Source organism: Mus musculus, chromosome 11, assembly GCF_000001635.26.
Source record: "Mus musculus strain C57BL/6J chromosome 11, GRCm38.p6 C57BL/6J".
Lineage (NCBI taxonomy): Eukaryota > Metazoa > Chordata > Mammalia > Rodentia > Muridae > Mus > Mus musculus.
The window spans coordinates 65,921,160-65,934,117 of NC_000077.6; the positions used below are offsets into that span (position 1 = coordinate 65,921,160).

The 12,958-nt window shown below is 40.9% G+C and overlaps 1 protein-coding gene across 9 annotated transcripts in view; it reads right to left on the reverse strand.

The window, feature by feature from the left end:
- Positions 1 to 12,958, reverse strand: part of Dnah9 (dynein, axonemal, heavy chain 9) — a 337,258-nt gene that overhangs the window by 89,836 nt on the left and 234,464 nt on the right. For all 9 annotated transcript variants that reach the window (XR_003949434.1, XM_006533213.4, XM_017314522.2 and 6 more), the window contains one exon: positions 6,425 to 6,850. Coding sequence is in view for 8 of the 9 variants with exons in the window: in XM_006533213.4 (XP_006533276.1) it covers positions 6,425 to 6,850 (426 nt within the window). In the remaining variant the exon portion in view is untranslated. The remainder of the gene's footprint in view (positions 1 to 6,424; positions 6,851 to 12,958) is intronic.

Here is a 12,958-nt window from a genome sequence, read left to right on the forward strand (position 1 = left end):
CAATGCAGGCTATTGCCATTCTTCTCCATTGTACACCAGAGCTAGATGGTAATACCCTATTGCTGAAGATACCATAAACTTTGGTTTTAGGATAAAGAGCATCAAGCTAGGACTGGAAGCTTCCCTGCTGGCTAGCTTTCACAGTCCTGGGAGGTGTCAAGCAGGCTGCTGGGAGGAAAAAGTCCTTAATATCCTTATCCAGCTGTGAACCCTTCAAACTACAACCTGCTGAATGAAATGTGACTACTGGTGCAATAATGGCATGACTGCTACTGGTATGTGTACGTGCATGTGTGTGTGTGTGTGTGTGTGTGTGTGTGTGTGTATAACCAGCTGCCTTCTGATTGGATTGGAGGCTTGCTCCACAGGAAGAACTCGTACTGTAAACCTAGCCAAAATACCATGACCTGAGGAGACCACAGGCTCTGGGTCAGGGAACCTACTGCTGTGCTAAATGGACATGTTGAACCATCTTCTAAATATTTATACTTATGGGTTATGCTGCTGTCAACCTTGGTCAGAGAAGCTTCTTTTTGTGGTGGGTGGTGATCAGCACAGAGATTCTTAACTGCTCAAAGCACTGAAAGTTAACCTAAAAGAGACATTGACAGGACTTCCTCTGGGACTCAGAGAACATTACAGAAGTTCTCTCTCTCTCTCTTTCCCTCTCCCTCTCCCTCTCCCTCTCCATCTCCCTCCCCCTCTCCCTCTCCCTCTCCCTCTCTCCCTCCCCCTCCGTCTCCCCCTACCCCTCTCCCTCTGTTGATGTAGGAGAACCTAAAAGCTAGAAGATGGGAAATTGTGCTATGACATACTGTCTTTTGGACATGATATAGTTGTTCAACTCAAACTCGTAGCAGTTGTGGTTATTGCACAAGACTGTCTTAGACTGAACTTGTCATCATTTCACTATGGATAAGAGGAGTTGGTGAGGCTCCACCCTTCTCCGAGGGTCTATAGTTCTGGGGGAAGGGGTTTCATTTTCTTCAATGATATAGCTGCTGTAGATAAGTAAACAACCCTATCTATGCTCATGCAATCAACCCTAGTTATAAACACACACACACACACACACACACACACAAGCATGCACACACTGAAGCAGGAACAGGGAGTATGAGTTTCAGTGGGAAAGGAAAGTTCAGAGATATCAATAAGACATGTGTGAAAATGAGCAAGATCTATCACATACGTGCATGAAATTGTCAATACATAATAAATAATGAAAGCTAAATACATCAGTGCAGAGCATCAGATACTATGAATAATAAAGGCAAAGGGCTTCTGGAAAGGTGAGCAGGATGATGGCAGCTAAATTGCTCAGCATTTCAAAGAAGAGAAATGAGCAATTCAGATTTCGATAACTCTACAAAGTCTTAATTTCTTCTTAGCAAAATAAAGACATTCCCAGACTGTAACTGTCCTAAAAATTTACTTCTCACTTAACACAGCACTTTCCTGAGGAAGTGACTTGAGGTGAGGCTACAGCAAAAATAAAATGAGAAGCCAAGAAAGGAGATAGTCTGGGGTACAGACAACATTGAATCCAGCCCAAGAAATGAATCAGCCATTCTTGTTTATCCTCAACACTGACTAAAGCTCTGAACTTGAGAAAGATATTAAAGATAATGACTTGATGAGGATGGTGAATGGAGAATGGATGAATAATGGATGCTACACAAAAGGAAATAATGGATGAAAACGAATAAAGAAAGATAGAAACTGCATGGAGGGAAAAACTGTAAAAAAAAAATTAAGTTAGGACCTAGAGAAAGGTCTCAGTGGTTAAGAGCACTTGTTGCCAATATAGGGGACCCAAAATTCATTTTCTACATGATGGCTCATAGCTAGCTGTAGCTCCAGTTATAGGGGATTTGACACCCTCTTCTGGTCCCTGAGGACAAAGGGAACATGTGTAGTGAAAATATATATGCAAACACATATAACACATAAAATAAAAATATTTTTAAAAAAGAGAATATACCAAACATTGGACAGAGCTTAGAGACACTTATGAAAGAGTTGGAGGAAGGACTGAGGGCCCTAAATGGTTAGGAACTCAATAGAAAGTCCAATTGTCAACTAACCTGGATACTCTTAGGGGCTCTTAGAGACTGAGCCATTAAGCAAAAAGCATACATGGAATGGACCTAGGCCTTTGTACATATCTAACAGATGTACAGTTTGGTTTTCATGTGAGTCCTGAACAACTTCAAGGGGGGTTATCCCTGAAGCTGTTACATATCTGTGGAATCCATTCACCTAACTTAGCTCTCTTGTCTGGCCTCAGTGGGAGAGAATACACCCAGCCCTGCATAGACTTAATGTGCCAGGGTAGGGGGATACTCATGGGCTCCATCCTCTCAGAGGAGTAGAGGATGAGGGATGGGGGAGCGATTGTGGGAGGGGGACTGGGAGAGTATAGCATTTGGAATGTATAGTGAAGAGAGAGAGAGAGAGAGAGAGAGAGAGAGAGAGAGAGAGAGAGAGAGAGAGAGAGAATGAATATAATTATAGTGTATCACTTAGACCTGCTGGGAACAATAAAGACATCCACATAATATAAATGGAAGTTATTGATTTTTATAAAATTTCACAAATCAGTCTATGGACAGTGACAGTTTTGGTTACAGAAGCCAATGGAGATAGTTTTGGCTACAACAATCATAAAACAGAAATAATGTTGTGAGGTCAGAAGTTGGGAGATAGGAAGATGAGAGAAGAGCAGAAGTTAGGGATGATTGACAGTTTTATCCTGAAAGAGAAGGCTTCCAGGAAGCCACCTCCATGCAAAAAAGCAAGAAACAAACATGGTGTCATCTAAAACGGGTTGCCATAAGTTTTCGTGGAAGATGTCAAAATAAACAACTTAGACCCATCAGTTGCACCAGGGAGTAGAAATATAAACCTAGCATATGGAGAGAAGTCAAAGGATCGAGAAGATAACAAGGACCAGCCTGACGTCAATCCAATATCAGTAAACATGCACTGACCAGGCTGATGGCCAGGTACAACATGGTCAGCCATTTGCTCCAACAGGAAGACTGCAGGGCAGTGACTGATTATGGGAAGCTTTTGATTGTTTGTATAATGTCCAGAAATCATACCTCTATGTAAATTTTCTGATATTTTCAATATTAGCAACAGTCTTAATCACTGTTTTACTGATGAGAAAAGAGACCATAACCAAGGCAACTATTACAAAAGAAAGCATTTAACTGAGGGGCTTGCTTTCATAAGAGTTGTCTTGGTCATAGTGTCCTTCACAGCAATAGAATGTTAACTAAGACAGCAAGTTCTTCAGTCATGTGCAGATATGACATACAGACTCAAGGAGATAGTTCAGCTACCATGTAACAGGCTCTGAGATGGCCCTAACTGGTCTAAGCAGATCAAAGAATTAAAAGAGGACTGTTGCATCTAATAAAGACCGTTTTCTACTGTTTGATATTTCCCAATGAAAATGTCCAATCTGCTTTTATTACCACATGCTTTATAAATTGCAATGCCAATATATGCCTATTGTAGAAAAGATGGCCAAACAAAAACCACCCAAAACCTGCCAGTTGGACAAATGCTGTTAACAAAGAGAGCAAGCGTGTGTCTCTGTGTGTGTGTGTGTGGGTGCACGTGTATGGGATTTTGAACTCAAGTTACAGGTTACAGTTACAGTTACAGCTAGAGTTACAGGAGACTATGAGATGAGATGTCTGATATGGGTCTTGGGAACCTCACTTTAGCAAGTACTCTTAACCACTCTCCAGTTCCACAACTTGCTTGTGTGTGTGTGTGTGCACGTGCGCGTGTGTAAATGTAAGACTCTTCTTGGGAGAGTGGAGGAGGCTATGGTGAACAGCATCTGGAGAGGGATCTTTCTGACCCAGGTGGGCCTCCATATAAAGGATGGGTGCTGGCTCTTTTTCTGTGATTCAGTAGCAAGTGGTTGGTCATGTTCTTGGGATGTTAACAGGCCTTTGTATAAGCCTGGGAAGGAAAGGAGGTGGTTAAAAGTAGGAGATGTTTTGGCAGAAAAGGAACACTTGCTATGGTAGCCAAGTGTTCTTTTCAAAGTCTTCTTACATTCCCAGGTTGAGTGGGCCCATCATGTGAATTTGGCTACTGGAAAGGTATAAACATTTCGAAAACATCCCCTCTGTACCAAATGTTCCTTTAGTTAAAATAACTCAAGTAAAAAGTCTTTAAAATCTCAGTTCTTTACACTTTTCTGGGAGAGACAGAACAATATGAAAATTATTAGGAAGTTTTCTCCCCCCCCCAAAAAAAAAAGCTGCAATGGGGATGCTAAGGTTTTTGTACTTGCAGGAGACTGGTTATGATCATCCCCACCTGTTTTAAGTAAATGGTCCATGAATTAATTTCTTCACCCAAGTTATTATTGTTATTAAGATGCTATGGGTTGAGCCCACTTCTTGTTAAGCTACATCTGGTCTCAAGTATTTGTGTTACACAAAGAGACTGGCTGCAGTGGTCGGTCTCCCACCTAGAGATTTTATGTTCAGGTTTTTAGCAGACTCTCAATGAACCCATGCAACACATCACAGTCCGAATTCTCAGTCTGCATCACCTACGTTATCATCACCACGCATTTATAGCAGGAATCTCATGTGTTTGGGATGCATGTGGAGGAACAGGAGATCCTGAACAGTCTCTGGTTTGCACTTGATTGTGGCAGTAACTGAACTCAGACATGTGACTGGGTGTGCATGTGACTGACAGCACAAGAAACAGGTGTGGAGGAGGGAGAGAACAGTGACAGTGATGATCTTGGTCTCTAAGGCCCTTCTTGCTGTTTGCTTTGACACAGGCTGCCTCTGGCTCATGCTCCATGCATGGTTGCCTTCTGTTCTGAGGACAATCCCACAAGGCAGGTACTATTATTCTGTCTAGTTTCCTTCTGGGAGCTGAAGTCTGAGTACTCCAAAGACATAAAAAATAAATATTACAGCTGAAATTAAAGGTCTGTTGAGATGGACAGATTACTTATTTATTTAATTTTTTTCATGTAGTATTTTTTGATCATATTCTCTCTTCTCCCCTAACTCCTCCAAGGTTCTTCTTACCTCCCTGCCCAAACCAACTTCCTATTCTTTCTCTCTCTCTCACATTCTCTTGCAGAAAAAAGCCAAACAGGAAAACCAATAACAAATAAAATAAGACAAAACAAAAAATCAGTAGGATAAAAACAAGCAAAACAAATTTTTAAAAAAAAATTTTTTTTTAAAAAGTGGAAAAAGCCCTCAACACAAACCATAGAGATCATTTTCTGGTCATTTCCTGGGCTTACCACCTGCCCCGGAGTGCAGTTGTTACATCCAGTAGGGAAAACCGATTTTCCCTTTCTCAGAGGTATTCACTGTGAATAGCTTCTTGGTGAGAGGTGGGACTCGTGGAGATAGGCAGTTTTTTTTTTTTTTTTTAAACCTATGCTATCTTAAACCTTCTGATTGCTACCTCTCACTTCACTAATTTTTAATCTTCTTTTTGGCTGAGATTCCAGCCCAGGGCATCATGTGTGCTGTCTGTATAAGAGCTCTACCGAGCTGCCTGTGTTCTACCCAGCCTGATCCTATCCATTATAATAGTAAAAGTGAAATTTAGGTACTCCTCTCTCTAGTAAGTCTGAGCCCAAGGTCATGACAAGCCCTCAAACCTGAGTGAAACAGATTTAATCATGTGTGGTACTTATAAAGGCTAGCAAGCTCTGGATGGAGCAAGGACCATTATAATGCACAGCATACTATTCATTTACTTAATTTTATCTTGCTAAGTAGCTCAGGGTGGCTCAAACTCATGACCCTTCTGCCTGAGCCTCCTGAGTGCTAGCTAGCACTATAGACTTGTGCCATCAACATTCCTTGTTTTTAAGAACGTCCCTGAAACAGTAAAGATCTCACACTGTGCCCACATGGTCACACGGTAAAAAGTGAGACAGCTTCACTAATGGCCAGAACTGGAAATAATAGGTAGAAAAGGTGAAGACAGTTCCAATCTACATGTCAAGGAGGAAAACAGCTCAAAACCTTAACCTTGTAACTGCAACAACATTTAGTTCATATTTGGCTGATGAGGGAGCAGTTGAGACTCCATTGATCCCACTCTCAGTCTGCTAGGTCTGCTATGTGTCTCCAGGGCTCTACTTTCTTAATGGGGGTACAATCTCATCCCCCCTCCATTCTTTTGGCCTAGAATAATAAACCAATTGCACAGTTGGTTTTTCTTGTTTGGCCCATATGTGTTGGAGAAAGAAATGTAGAAAGTTGTCCGTGTTGAAAAGGGATGGATTTCTGCATTAACATTTGGTTTCTCCTTGGGCATTATACTGTCAGGCTCTGGAGATTGCCAGAGAGTGCCATGTGTTTTATCCTTTGGTAGTGTTAGGCAGGAGGGTTCTAGGTTCACTTACTGTGATCTTGGCTTTGATGGCTGCCAGCTTCTCTTGGGCAGTTGTGAGGTCTGAGGTGGCTTTGTTCAAAGCCTGGCGCTTTGGTTCCACATCACAGAAGACCTCATAGAACCTCACAATATTGATTACCCAAGAGCAGAGGCCTGCAGCTGCATAGGACTTGGTGGCCACAAACTCTGGGTTGAATGCAGGATCTTGCAGGTATGGCCTGATGGCTTTGAGGCAATTCTCATGAATGTTCTCCTTGTCGAAGTGGATTAGGGAATCCAGGAAGCTGTCCACCTTGGCCATGGTGATTTTGGCAGCCTTCCAGCTGCGGTCCTTGGGCACCTTGCCCCCTGGGGCCATGAGAACCATCACCGCGGCGCTGACATTGCTGACAGCCAGAGGTGGGGAACCAAATGACTTCAGCTCTGTCAGGTTGGTCTGAGAAAAGAGGAAGAGGTTGTTAGAAGAAAATGGATGAGTTCTCTTTGTCCTGGGCTGCTAATGGAGTTAGACTGTGGAGTGATCAATCTGTAAGAGCTGCTTTGAAGCCTGCAGCAGCCCTCTGAATTTTAAATATCATGACTCATCAAAAGGAAAGCATAGTGACTCCCCTGTGGCTGCAGACTTCCCTGAATGGTTACCCGAGACTCAGCTATGTTCTTTGAGCACTAAGTGACTTACAGCCCATTAGAAACACACCATTATTTCACATCTAGCTGAGAAATAAAAGGATGCCAATATACTCTGAAACATGCAGCCTGACATGAATAAAAGATAAGGTTATTATAAATTAATTTCCATCTTGGATTGAAGAGAATAGCACTGAAACTCAACTAATTTTTTTCTTTTAATTAAACTGCTTTCTTCTCTGAGCTCATTCTAAATACACTTGACTGTCCTGAATGCACGGTGGCAGTTTTTGCCAAGAAATAATTCAGACTGAAAGCTAGGAGTGGCTTGAGAGTCAGCTGCCCCTGACTGGTCTCAGGTGTGCCCTTTGCAGCAGAAAGATGTTGACCTTGATATCTAAGCTTCTCAGTCCTCGGTGTCCTCATCTGTAACCCGGGGCCAGGGCATCACTAATCTGGACATGCAATTGTGGCTGCAGGGATGAACACGTGAAGTTGATTCAAAGGAAAGCTGTGACATTCACAGAGAAAGACCGGAAAGCCTGTTTTTGCATGAGTGATTTTTAAAGTGGGGTGGGAGGACCTTGTTTCAAAGTTTAAGGTGTTCTGCCAATGAACTCAAACTGCGCTAGAGCCTGGAACTCCACAGGGAGGGGGATCAGTTCTAACACCAGGCCAAAGTAGAGGTGGGGGTAAAGCAGGTGGCCAATTTATATTTTTTTTCAGATTTTAAAAGATGTTTTAAATTGGAATAGAATTATATCACCTCTGCCTTCCCTTTTCTCTCTCCAGCCTCTTTCAGTTACCCTCCATTGAACCCATTCATGACTTCACCTCAAATTGATAGCCTCTTTTCCTTTGATTATATTTGGTGTGTGTGTGTGTGTGTGTGTGTGTGTGTGTGTGTGTGTATACATATACATATATATCATGCCTAGAGCTTCCTTGTTGGTTGTCCAGTCCAGAGTGGTCAACGTCGAAACTATCCTCACACAAACACCAATAGTGCACTCAGCAGGTTGCATTTACACTTCTCACATTTGACCACAACACTCTGTCAGGGGCAGGAGTGAAGAACAGTTTATCAACTAGTAAATTAGGCATAGTCAATGATGCAATTAATAGAAAACACGTAAAGATATAGGTGGGCTCTAATCCAGATCTAGCACTGTTACAATTTCAATGAAAAATTTCAACCCTTTTCTTATCCATATACATTGAGAAACCAGTGGAGATTATGTTGATCTAAGAGACAGAAACCTCCACTGGAGTGGACATGGGCTTTCTTTTATGGCTCATTTGTCTAGGAAGGGTGGGACAGAGAAAGGCAAAACCACATGAGTGTCCACAGGGAACTCTGGCCCTTCTCTTGCTTCTGGGTCTTACTGTGGGGTTTCATTTTCCACACTTTTCCTCATGTTGCAAGGCACATGGCTGACTCTCTGCCCTGGGACTCTTTCCCTCTTTCTCTACTTTCAAGTCACACATGCTTCCTGACAGGATTTGGAAAATGCTCCTGAAAGTGCAAAGCTTTGTTTCAAAGGCAGCATTATTTATTACAAGATGCACAGGTTGTTTCGGGAGCCTAGTGGGAAGTATCTGGTTTGTTGAAGCTTGCCAGATTCAGGTTTTTCTTTTCTTCTTGGCTGGAGGGTTAAACACTAGTCCCTACATTGATGCACCATCCTTGACAGAGACCTGATTTTGGTCTTGAGCCATGAGAACCGTAATCCCAAATAAGGCTGTATTTACTATAAGCAGCCAGTGTAAAGTATTTATTATAGTGCTGTGATACTGACTAAGACATTTCTTCTTAGTGGCTTTTGGTTTATGAAGCTCATTTCTATCTCAGGATCCCTATAAAAATATTTGTTCCCAAGACATTTATTTACATGGCTGATACTGCCCCATCCCTCAAGGTCTTAATTCAAGCATTTTCTATTCAGAGAGACTCTCCCCACCCACCTCTGTTTCTTAATCTTTTCCTATCTTAATACCAAGTTTTCTTCAGAAAACTTACTGCAATCCAAAACAATTATCACTGCCTCCTTGTTGACTTCCTGTATTTTTCTTCCTCATGAGAACAAGGACCAATGTTTGTCTAAGAACCTGGTTTCTTTTCTTTAGTGCTGTCTAGCAGACACTCTTCAAATTGGACTTAGAATGGTTGCAAAGCAAAAGGAAAACGTCTTTTCCTCCAACAGAAGCCAATACTTTAAGAAATGCCTAGGAAAAGATCTTGTTTAGTTAGGCATGGGCTTCAAGCCAGCCACTGTAGGGCAGATAGTTCTCATGTAACTAGGAGGAACATAAGGTTGGAAGGAACATTTCTCAGAAGGAAGTAGACACTATTTTCAGTGAACACACATTAGGAGCACTTGGCGTCACTCCACTCCTGTCTCATACGACAGATGAGAGGAATCCATCTCTCTCTGGGGTACTGGGGCAGGAGTCAAATATCATTTCCATACTGTAAATACTGCTAAATCACTGTTAATGTTAATGATGTTAACATTTAATGTTAATGTTAACGGCAGGTCTTTATTGTAATCACCCTCTTTTTCTTTGGGGTGTGTGTGTGTGTGCTTTCAATAAAACTTGGCTGAGTGCTTAGACCTTAATTTTCTTGCCATTTGAATCTTTAAGTCAGTAGGGGAAAAACATATTGCTGCAATCCTTACCACTATGGCATCAGAAGCAGGGCCCTCCATTTGCAGAAATGACTGCTATGACTGATGTGAACCCGCTTGCCACACCCTCTTTATGACTAAGTAAGCTATGCCACCTTCTGTACCACAGAAACCATCTGTCCCCTTCACCTTCATTCCCCAGCTGCCCGCCCCAGTAATCTGCTTCTCTGTTCCACATTTCCCCCTCATAGCATCTGTTATGTTTTAGATAGAGTAGTGATATTTGGCTCATTGTCTCTTGCCTCTGCTAGAATTTAAGCTTCTTAGGGGTAGGGAATATTACTTCATGCTTGCCTGGCACTCAAAGAGCAACCAGTAAGTCTTTCTTAAATGAGTGGATGAATAAATAAACACATAAATAAATGTATATGACCAGCCTTGGGTTAAATAAATACTTATTTTGGATGTGTCAAGTGTGGATTCGAGTGTTTAAAGATAGGGGAGGAGTTAAATAAGAAAACCAAAATCTTGTTACTCGTTTTAAGTGAGTAAAATAATGAAGAGATACATTTGATTATTATATTGTAAAATATTCTTGTACATTTACTTGTTTGTGTATGGGTGCAGGTCCATGTGTAATGGAGCACATATGGATAACATGTGAGAGTGAGTTCTGTCCTTACACCCAAGGATCAAACTTGGGTAATTGTTCTTGGTAGCAAGTGCCTTTACCTACTGAGTCATCTTGCTGGCACTTTTGTAGTGAGAGAAAAGCCACACATGGCAGTGTTGACAAGATGGGGATCACTTGGGACAGGAGGATCCCATTGTAACTAAAGTGATCTAGGGAGGTCTCTTTGAGCATTAACAGTCTAGCCAGGATGAAAGAAGTAGGAAGAAACAGCTTTGCAGAGATCTTTAGGAGACAGTTGTAGGCTGATGAATAAACATATTGGAAGGCCATAGCAAGAACATGTATGACCCAGGAGCTACAGTGCCCTGAAACTAAGACTGGCAATCTTCATCTCTCCTGTCTCACTCCCAGTCCTATAGCAGCCTGCCTGCAGGTGCCCCTTCTTTTATCCTACCTGCATTTCCTTGGGATTCTGCCAGCTCTTGGTGTGTACCAAGCTTAGCTCCACTGTGCTGACCCTCTTGTTCCTCCCTCCTTGACCATCCTCATTTCTTGTGTTAGCCATTGGTATACAGAAACACTTTCTACCAGAGAACCCCATTGGATACACCTGGAAAGGACTATGATAGGTGGTTTTCACTGTCCTTCCTGTCCTCTATTATGACCTCTCCAGTCCCAATCTCAGTTCTGCAGCAGCCTGCTTGCAGGTGCTTCTCTTCTCATATCAAGTCTATTCACTAGAGACTCCAACTCTTGGTAAAAACTTAGAGTCCCCTAGCCCTATCATTCCTGTCTCTCAAGACATATCATTTGTCCTACTGCAGTCCACTTATAGGAGCCTCTCCTCCCACCACACTTCTACTTCCATATCCCGACTTTTGGTATGGAAAGGATCCCCATATCTCTTTCTCATAGCTTCTTCTCAGACTTTTTTCTAGACCATCACTATTCCTCTCTGCCACCCAGTGACCTTCAGAAGTACTCTTTTCCAGGGAACCCACAACTACCACAGTTTCCTAACATTCAAGGAGTATAACATAAATCAAAGAATGGAATATCCACCAAATGAAGACCAGATACCAACACTTAGAATCACTTCAATCATCACAACTCCAGATGGTTAGAGACCAGCACAAAACCACAAACATGAACAAGAAAATATGCTTCCACCAAAATCCTACTACAATTGGCCCTGAGGAATGTAGTATAGATAAGCATAAAACAAGGATTTCAAAATAGCAATTATAAATTGTCAAAGACTTTAAAGAAGAGTGGAATACCTCACTTAATAAAGTCTGTGAAATACACAAAGAAGCAGTAGTATACAATAATGAAAACAGTTTCAGATATTAAATAGAAATAGAATAATTAAAGGAATCCCAAATTGAAGTAAAATATTTTGGAAGCCAAACAAAAACCTCAGAGGTAAACCTCACTAACAGAATATAAGACATCGAAGAGAACATCTCATGTATTTAAGATAAGATGGAAGAAATGGATACCTCAGTCATAGAAAAACCCATTAGACTAAAACCTGATTTTTCAATGGAGACGCTGAAAGCTAGAAAAACCCAGACAGATATTATTAAATGCTCTGAAAGATCAAAGATGTCATACAAGTCTACTATACCCAACAAAACTATCAATCATAATAGATGGAGAAAGAAAACCACTCAACAATATCTACCAATTCAGTTCTACAGTAAGCACAAGAAAGAAAACTTCAGTCTGAAGAGATTACCACACCCAAGAAAATACAAGGAACAAATAATCCCAGAAGAGTAAATCAAATGAAGGGGTGAAAAACCTACACCATAACAATAAAATAACAAGAATCAATAAAATATTCATTGATAACTATTAACATCAATGGTCTCAATTTCCCAATAAAGAGACACTGACTGACAAGATTATGAAACAGAGTCCATTTTTCAGCTGCTTTTAAGAAAATCACTTTACCATCCAGGATAGACATCTCCTTAGGGTAAACAAATGGAAAAAAATTCCAAGTGTGGCTATTTTATATTTGACAAAATAGACTTCAAACTGAAAATAACCAGAAGAGATAGAAAAACATACTACAAACACAAAAGGAAAACTACCAAGAGGATATTTCAATTCTAAATCTTCACATACCAAACAACAGAGCACACAAGTTCATAAAAGAAACAGTGCTACAGCTAAAAAATCACACTACTGACCCCTAAATGGTGATAATGGGTAACTTCAGCTCCCCAGTCTTGCCATTGGACAAAAGCTCAGCAGGGAAATGCTGGAGTTATACAATGTCATAAATCAAATTGACTTAGTAGACATTTACAGATCATACTCAGGACTGAAATTAGTAAAATATAAGAATAAAAAACCAAAAATCAAAACAAAGAATCAATGGGATGAGGAGAAAATGGTTCTCTGAGAAAACCAATTAAGATTGATAAACCTTTAGTCAAATTATCTAAAAGTCCTGAGAGAAGAGCCATATTAATAAAATTAGAGATAAAAAAGGGAGGCACCATAACAGATACCAAGGAAATATGTTTATATTACATAAGTACTTTAAAAATATATACTCCACTAAACTGGAAAACCAAAAAGAAATGGGTGAATTATTTGGTATATATGGCCTAACAAACTAAATCAAGATCAGAAAAGA